Raw genomic sequence first — 8566 nt, 5'->3', positions numbered from 1 at the left:
AGCTGAGGCTAGATTGACTCTGACTTTGGTTTCTCAACTTGGGTTATGCATAGTCAATGATATTCCTCAGAAATACAGACATCTTTGTAATGAAAACATTACACCATCAAGCTACCTTCCCAATTATATCCTCAGAGTCAATAATAGCTGGTGGATTTGAAGTGATGGTCTTATCCCCTATATATACTCCCCTAACCTCAAAAGCAATTTTACCACATTCTGTGTCCTTGTCCAATTAATTCCCTGCTTGATTTATTATTCTGGAGAAGATTTTTCCCAGTTTTGGGAACCTGTTAATGACCATGAATTGCTTAGAACAAAAAGAGAGGCCCTAACAGCAGTTCCACTAACTGTTCTCCTTGCCCTCTGAGCTGTGGGTGCTGGGCAGGTATAACCTCTCTAGTTCTCTCCAATAAGCATTACTCTGACCTTTGCTGGACAATTGGCAAGGATGTTGAGAGATTGGAGATTGGCATCGCCAACTTGGAGAAATCACTTGTCTCACTGTCTGAAGTTGTCCTACAAAATTGAGGAGAGCTAGACTTGCTTTTCCTCCAGCAAGGGGGACTCTGCTGCTTTTACACAGATTATACTGGGATTGTTAGGGGCACCATGGCTAAGGTGAAGGAAGGCCTAGAAGAAAGAGACAGAGAGAACAAGAGTAGAGTTATTTCATAATTGGTTTTCAACCTCTCCCTGGCTCACCACCCTCCTTCATTCAATTGTGAGACCCATGGTGGGTTTTCTTCTACTCATATCTTTCTGCCCATGGGCCATTAAAAGACTTACTAACTTTGTAAAACAGCAAATTGACTCCCTGGCATCTAAACACATGCAAGTTCATTATCACAGACTTGATTTGGCTGACAGAGACTTAGCTGAACCCAAGGAAGACTGCTAAATGTCTATGACATGGGTCTTGACTGCTTGCATTTGGCTTTCATGGGAACAGTGTGAAACTCAGATGAATGTTTGCCTGATGTAGAATGAGCTCCACTGGGGTGCAGGATGAGGTACCACAGGTAAAGGGCCCAATTGCCAGCTTCTGCATTCCCTGAGAAGCAAACTTGATTGCATAGATTTTGGTAGATCTATGCATAGATTGCATAGATCCCCTAACCACAACCTGCTGGGGATGCCCTCAGGAATTGATGGGGTCATCCTCTCCTCCCCAAAAGGTACCCAAAAAGTCTGAAAAATGCCTTGGGAGGATAAGGTCACTACTTACCCCCTCTGGTTAATGCCCACCGTTTTCAAAAGACCTCATGTTCAAAACATACTTGCTAGCCTCTTAAATTGTTTAAGAATGGAGGAGATGCTGGGAGCCAAAGCTGTATACTGAAGCCAACTCCACATAGTGAGCCAAAGCTATTTAGTGAAGACAAAGCTGTTTATGGAAGCTAAAGCCTAATAGTAAGCAAAAGTCATTTGATAGAAACCTAAAGCCAATTAGTAAAGGAGTTATCGAGGAGCCTAGGTCATGGGTGATAGATTTGTGAGGACATCCATTTGTTAGTCTTAAAACATCCATGAGATATCTTAAGAAAACCTCTTTACGGTATCTTATGCAATATTCAAGCCATGATAGCACTCTTGCTATCTGCTGCAGCAGTAATTTATCATTCCTCCTTTCCTGCCTTCTCCCTATATAGGTTGGGTAAAAATTTCTAATAAATGAGGTTTTGATCAGACAAACAGAATTGGCCTCCTTCTTCAGGTCTCTGTCCCATATCATTCTTTTCAACACCCCCTCCCCGTTAGGAACCATTGCACTCTCACTGGACAGGACACAAGTGGTCATTAATAAATTCATATGACTTTCACATCATCACAGATTCCATTATTATTTGTTAAATGTACAGATTTATCCTCAGTCATTGAATTCCTTATTGTGAAAACGCTCCTTGACCAAGGCAAATTTTGATCAAAAAGCATTTAATTAGGGCCCTAATTATATTTTTACAGAGACCATCCAGGGCCATGTCAGCAAGCAGTCATCAAGTTGTTGTCCTTCAGCAGAACTGAGAGCTTTTCATATTCAATCACATGCCCCAGGAAGAGAGAGGGGAACAGAGAATGATAGAGTGAGTAAGAGCTAGAGAGACAGATTCATAAATAGAGAGACCAAGACTGACAGAAACAAAGAGATAAAGTGACAGAGACAGAGAAACAGAGACTCAATTATGTCTTGTTACTATCATTGGCATATCAAGCTCAAAGCACACCCTCCTATAATATAACTCCAATAGGAATTACATTATCTAACAAGGCCATACCTACTACCCCTTTCCAGACATTTCCTCACTGGAGACTCAACATGTAAATAGATGAGCTTCAGGTGCACATTTCAATTTACATCACTAGAGACATTGCCATTTAAATCACCAGGAAGTAGAAGACAATGGAGAGAATTTAAAGCAATGAGAACAGATTTATCATCATATTTTGTCATCAATACAATGAATAAAGTCCCAGCACATTCCAACGACTAAAGAACAAGATTGACAATCTCCTTTGGGAAAAATGTGGAATATTTCCATAATGGATTATTGTTCAGCTGAGAAAATGACATCATGATATTTTCAGGCAAATGGATGGAACCAGAAAAAATCATCCTGGGTGAAGTAACTAAAATGCAGAAAGACAAATATAGTATGTGATCACTTATTAGGAAGTCTCCTAATAGTGTGGGATAATGTTCCAATAGGCCATCTATTCTGACCCAGATAGTTTTCCACAAGGAAATTGTGTTAATTGAGTTGTTGTGTCAGGCCCTTGTTATTAAAATATATTGTTTTCTGCCTGCAGCTGATAGATTAGTGCCATGTTCTTGGATCCAAAAAGCTGCTTCCTTCTGCATCACATGGGATTGCATACAGATAACCATAGTCTGATATTATGCAGAGAGAGACCTTAAAACACCCAGCTCTAAATAAGATTTTCCTATGAAATTCTCCCTTCCCTGAGAGCTCTGGGAAGCCAGCAGGAGAGGAGGCAGGAAGAGTGCCATAAGTAGTGGGAATTCAGGACACAAAGAGAACAAAGCCCTGAGAATCAGGCTGAGGGGAATATGATATAGTCAGCCTTGATGAGACAAGATAAGCTAGGCTTAGACAGGAGGAGGAGGAGGACTGCACCTCTCAGTGAAGTAGAGAAAAGCTATCGGAATAGAAGAAAGAGAGTGGATGGAATTGGAAGGCAAAAAGGGAGGGGGTAGAAGAGGCGATACCAAGTGAACAAATTGTAATAAATAAATACAGAAGAAAAACTGTGATCAAGGTGATGTAGAGGTCTTCAGGATAGGCTTCTTCTTGGGGGTGGTGCCAGGGTGTGTCAAGGATGAACTCAGGTTTCTTTAAGGAACTTGGCACTGAGAATCTGATCCTGTTCTAACAAGTATCAACTCATACTTCAATTGATTACTTTAGAGAAAAAAAGAATTTAGTTTGACACATGGGTGCAATGGAAGAGCATTCCAATATATTCAATAAAAGTAATATGTTGATAACTTTTACAATGATTTTTCACATGTAGAACAGATCCCGCTAAGGAGGGCAGAGTTTGACTTTGTAAGGTATGCTTTGCAGGAACTCATTATGGAGCAGAGAATCCTAGAAATGAACTAGCGTTTAACTAGCTACTTCAGACCGCTTGAGCTCAGGTGGCACCTCTGAACAAGCAGTCCTGGCACTAACACTACAGGCAGAGGGTTTCTCTGGAGCACCACTGTAGGAAACACAGCTGCTTCTATGTACTAGGCATAGAGCATGGACCCATTTTACTGTTGTGAAGGCCTAGTTTTAACTGTAATCCCAAAATAAAGAGGGTTCCTCACTGACCAGTGAGTAGGACACAGCTGCCAATCCAGCCAGATGAGCCAAGGCAACCCAGGTGAAAGAAGGTTGACAATAAAAGTGTGAAAAAGCACCAGCTGTAAAATAGTGAATTGACCCTCAGTTCTCCTTTTACATACACACTGATCTTTTACTGTTTCAGCCAAACAAGTCCCAGGAATTTTCTGGTTTCAGTCTCTTTCCACTGTTCTTATTTATCATAAGAATGTGAAGGTACAGTTAGTGAGTATGCAAGTAACTGATCAGTTCAAAGTCACAACTTAGGAACTTTCTGATCCAAGACCACAGTAGGAGATCACCTTGTCATTCAGTACATAAACCTTAATCCCACATCAGTTTGGAACTTCCCTACTTAGGAAGATGTCCAATTCAATAAACTTTAAAGTTTCATTTTCTAACTGACATTGTTACAGAGGTAAACAGGAGCAAACATGTGAGATTAGGATAAAGGGATGAGATAGAGGCTTGTTGGGTTTTGCAAGAAAAAATTTACTTGTGCACAGAATTGAGATAGTGGACAATGAGGAAAGTTTGTTTACTAATCTTTATGGAAACCTCAAGATTCTCTCAGGTGCTGATTGGCTGAGAGGCCGAATACTGTCATGAAACAGGTGAAAGCCAATAAGAATTTCAGGAACCAGTTATTAAAATGTCTAAGTGGAAAGCATGACTGAGAGAAAGGTTGAGCAGCCCTACATGCCTCAATCTGGGGAGCTGAAAGCACACAACTTAGAAATGAGAGTTCCTTTGTCCAAGATTCCTAGTTGAGGAAAAGTTTCACATATTTCTTTCAACTGGTCAATAGTAAAGTCAAGTTTCCTTGACATGTGAGTTTCACATTATCACAGATTCCATTATTCATTGTTAAATGCACAGATATGTCCTCAGTAATTGAATTACTTACTGTGAAAATGCTGAATTACCAAGGCAATTCTTTGATCAAATAGTGTTTAATTGGGTCCTTGTTTATATTTTTACAAAAACGATCTCTGATGTCCCATCAGAAAGCAGTCATCTTGTTGTAGCCTTGAGCAGAACTGAGAGCTTTTCGTACTGAGCAACAAGCAGCAAGCAGAGAGAGGAAGACTGAGAGAGACAGAGAGAAAGAGTTAGAGAGACATATTTAGAAATATAGAGAATAAGACCAAAAGAAACAAATATAAATATTGACAGATGTCGGGAGCCGGCATAGCCCCCAGACTCTGATTTGTAATATCCTGCTGGACAAACAACAGAGGTCTGTGAATCATACGTTTCGGTTAATAGCCCTGCCGGACAAACAACAGATGTCCGAAACCATAGACGTTGTTTTTAGTGACTGAATAAACTTGTGAGCCTCCACTGTAACAATCACATGAATCAAGTGATTTCTTACAATAGTCTTGGTGATTTTCCACAGTTATTTCCTCCTCCTCGAAACCCCCCTCCCTGCCAGAACTACCCTATAAAAATAAAACTACTGCACAATAAAATCAGCACTTGAAAGGCATTCGTCTACTTGTGCTCGTTTCTCTCTCTCCCTCATCTCCTACAGGTACGACCCCCTTCGCCCCCACGAATAACTAGGTCCCGCGGGGCGGGACAGAGTGGTGCCCAACGTGGGGCTCGAAGTACGGGTCGACCCTGACGGACCCTCGATAAAAGAGCAGGCCTGAGACATCAATAGATTGGTCACACTCCTCTGGCCCGGAGAAGACTGCATGACCTGGTGAGTTTTTACGCTTCCATCTTATCGAGATGGGGCATTCTTTGTCTAAGGAGGCGTCCTTCATTAAGGATCTTAAAGCCTCCCTTCGAGAGAGAGGAATTAGGGTCAAGAAGAAAGATTTAATAAATTTCTTTATTTACATTGACAAGGCCTGTCCTTGGTTTATGCTGGATGGCCCTACCATTCACCCCAAAAAATGGCAAAAGGTAGGACGTGAGCTCAATCAAAAATTAACTGAGGAAGGAGATCAATCACTCTCCCCTACAGTCTTTTACTTTTGGGGCATTATAAGAGATATTGTTGAGGATGCCGACAATGATGCTGGCAAACGACAGTTACTTTCAGTTTCTGAATATTGTCTTTCTTCATCCAAGCAAAATTCACCCGCTGCTTCTCGTCCTCCCTCTCGTGCTTCTGATTCCTTCTCTTTGGCTAAAGCCTCTCCTCTTCCTAGCCTCCCTTGACTTTACCCGCCTCTTCCCACTGCTGATGTCCCGCCACCATACTCTGGAACGCCTAATCACAAAGAATCTTTAAAATCCCTCGACCCACCCTTCTCTCTTGCACAAGATCCTAAACCCCTAGATCCTGGAGATGCCGCTACACTCGAAAACGAGGCTGCTCGATATCATAATGATGATGACCCTCCACTCGCCTCCGCACCTCCGCCATCTGCTCCTTTTGTCCTCCCATCCTTCCCTACACTGCCTACAGATATCCTCTCCGAGACCCGGTCTCGTCTTTCTGCCCAAGTCCGTGACCTGACTGAGATCCTCCATCTCCAACAACAACTTTCGCGACTTACACCTCGCTGCTCTGCCCTCCCTACATCCAATCCTGCCTCCGCTATTCCTGAGCATTCTCCTCCATCTAACTCTTCGCTCATAAATCCGGTTTTTCCTCTGCCCACCCCATCTCAACTTACTTTTCCTGTTACCACTTGCTCACAGGCAAGCCGTATTTCTGGCCCTTCTCAATCCACGCCTACTCGCCCTGATCATGTTAGCATTAGAATCCTTGACTATGAGGCCTCTGATGAACAAAATAGCGAAAGTGAAAGTGAAGGCGAGGAGGGGCCCCAGGCTCCCAACTCCTCTAGCGACCTTGCTAGTTCTTCCGCTAAAGCCAGAACAAAATCCTCCTCCGAGGAGCCTGGTGACTTTCATCCCCTTCGCTTCAAAAAATTAGAAAAACTTAATTCAGCCGTCCGCACCTATGGCCCTAATGCTCCTTTTACTGTTTCCTTCCTTGAAAGTATGGCTGGGGGCGGATTCCTGACACCCAGTGAGTTGCTTACTGTTGTCCAATCGGTTCTCACAAGAGGCCAATTTCTCTCATGGCAGGCTGATTGGTATGACCGCTGCCGCAATCTTGCTAATAACAATTTAAAAAATCCTGACAAAGCCTCAGCAAAATGGACATTTAATAAATTAACAGGACAGGAAAAATATGCTTCAGAACAAGTACAGCGTGCTTTTCCTGTTGGGCTCTTAGCTCAAGCCCATGGGGCTGCCCTTGCCGCATGGCGGGCAATTCCAGTTAAGGGGTCTGTTCTTTCACCCTTAACAAAGATTATCCAAGGCAATAATGAGGATTATTCAGAATTTGTGGGGCGCTTCCTTGAGGCGGCGGAGCGATCATTGGGATCCGATAAAATAGAACGAAAAGAAAGTAAACTCCTTAAACAGCTGGCCTTCGAAAATGCTAACTCTGCCTGTAAGGCAGCCCTGCGGGGCAAATATAAAGATAAGAACCTTCCTGAAATGATCCGTATCTGCTCAGATGTTGACACCTTTACTCATAAGTCTAGTCATGGGAGCCGCACAAGGCCCCAGTTCAAAATTCCCTTGTTTTAAATGTGGACAAGTGGGACATTTTGCACGGAAATGCCCTCAACAAAATTCTTCCCCTTCAGGACAAAATGGAGGGCTTCCTCGTCCCTTGCCCACTACTGTTTGTCCACGTTGTCGGCGAGGCAAACATTGGGCCACTGCCTGCTGCTCCAAAATGGATGCCGCAGGAAATCCTCTCCCTCCCCAACAGGGAAACATGAGGAGGAGCCAGCCCCGGGTCCCTCAGCCTATCAACTTCATGCTGGCCACGGGGGTAAGCCAGCCATGCCACAATCAGACCCTAACACAGCCAGCGCCAGACCAACAGCCTGCCTTTGCAGGGCCACTCCCGGGAGTGCAGGATTGGACCTCTGTGCCTCCACCGACTCAATTCTAACCCCTGAAGACGGGCTACAAGTTATCTCCACAGAAATTTTTGGGCCACCTCCCCCACAGACTTACTATTTAATTTTGGGTAGGGCACCTAGTACATTAAAAGGCATTAATGTCTTCCCCTCTTTAATTGATAACGATTATACTGGGGAAATAAAAATTTTGGCTAGCAGCACGCGGGGACCCCTCCCAATTACTAAGGGACAGCGATTGGCTCAAGCACTCCCCCTACCCCTAGATTTAACCGCTCCAGCTTTAGGCCCTCCTCGAGGACCATCTACTCCCGGATCCTTGGACATTTTCTGGATTCACCAAATGACTCAAGAGCGACCCACTCTAAAACTTAAACTCAATGGAAAAACATTTGAGGGCCTTTTGGATACAGGAGCAGATTCCACAGTAATTTCTCAAAGAGCATGGCCTTCTTCCTGGCCCTCCCAGCCAACTTTAACTCAGCTACAAGGCATAGGTCAATCTCTTAATTCCCTACAGAGTTCCCAATTACTGACCTGGGAGGACCCTGAGGGAAACAGCGGACACGTGCGTCCATTTATAGTCCCTGGGCTCCCTGTTAATCTCTGGGGGAGAGATATTCTTTCTCAAATGGGAGTCCTCATGTTTAGCCACTCAGAGGCAGTCACCCAACAAATGCTTAAACAAGGCTTTATACCAGGAAAAGGATTAGGAAAAAATAATCAAGGACCACCCAAACCTATTTCGGTTGTTCCAAAATTTTCACGTACAGGACTTGGTTATGAATCACATTTTTCTTAAGGGCC

At 43.5% G+C, this 8566-nt stretch overlaps 1 protein-coding gene across 1 annotated transcript; it reads left to right on the top strand.

Annotated features, from left to right (window-relative positions):
* The first annotated feature begins 5591 nt into the window (after positions 1-5591).
* On the top strand, positions 5592-7418 carry LOC132651581 (endogenous retrovirus group K member 6 Gag polyprotein-like). The gene is made up of 2 exons (XM_060376819.1): positions 5592-5970; positions 6133-7418. The coding sequence occupies exons 1-2, from the start codon at positions 5592-5594 to the stop codon at positions 7416-7418; spliced, it is 1665 nt and encodes a 554-aa protein (XP_060232802.1).
* Positions 7419-8566: the final 1148 nt, after the last annotated feature.

The sequence above is a fragment of the Meriones unguiculatus genome (assembly GCF_030254825.1).
Source record: "Meriones unguiculatus strain TT.TT164.6M chromosome Y unlocalized genomic scaffold, Bangor_MerUng_6.1 ChrY_unordered_Scaffold_23, whole genome shotgun sequence".
Classification (NCBI taxonomy): domain Eukaryota; kingdom Metazoa; phylum Chordata; class Mammalia; order Rodentia; family Muridae; genus Meriones; species Meriones unguiculatus.
This window is presented reverse-complemented; position numbering and strand designations above follow the sequence as displayed.

Excerpts from the sequence above, each read along its gene's own strand:
- LOC132651581 (XM_060376819.1), top strand. The coding sequence starts at position 5,592 with ATGGGGCATTCTTTGTCTAAGGAGGCGTCCTTCATTAAGGATCTTAAA. Across the intron at positions 5,971-6,132 it reads TGCTTCTCGTCCTCCCTCTC|ATCCTAAACCCCTAGATCCT; the intron begins GTGCTTCTGATT and ends CTCTTGCACAAG.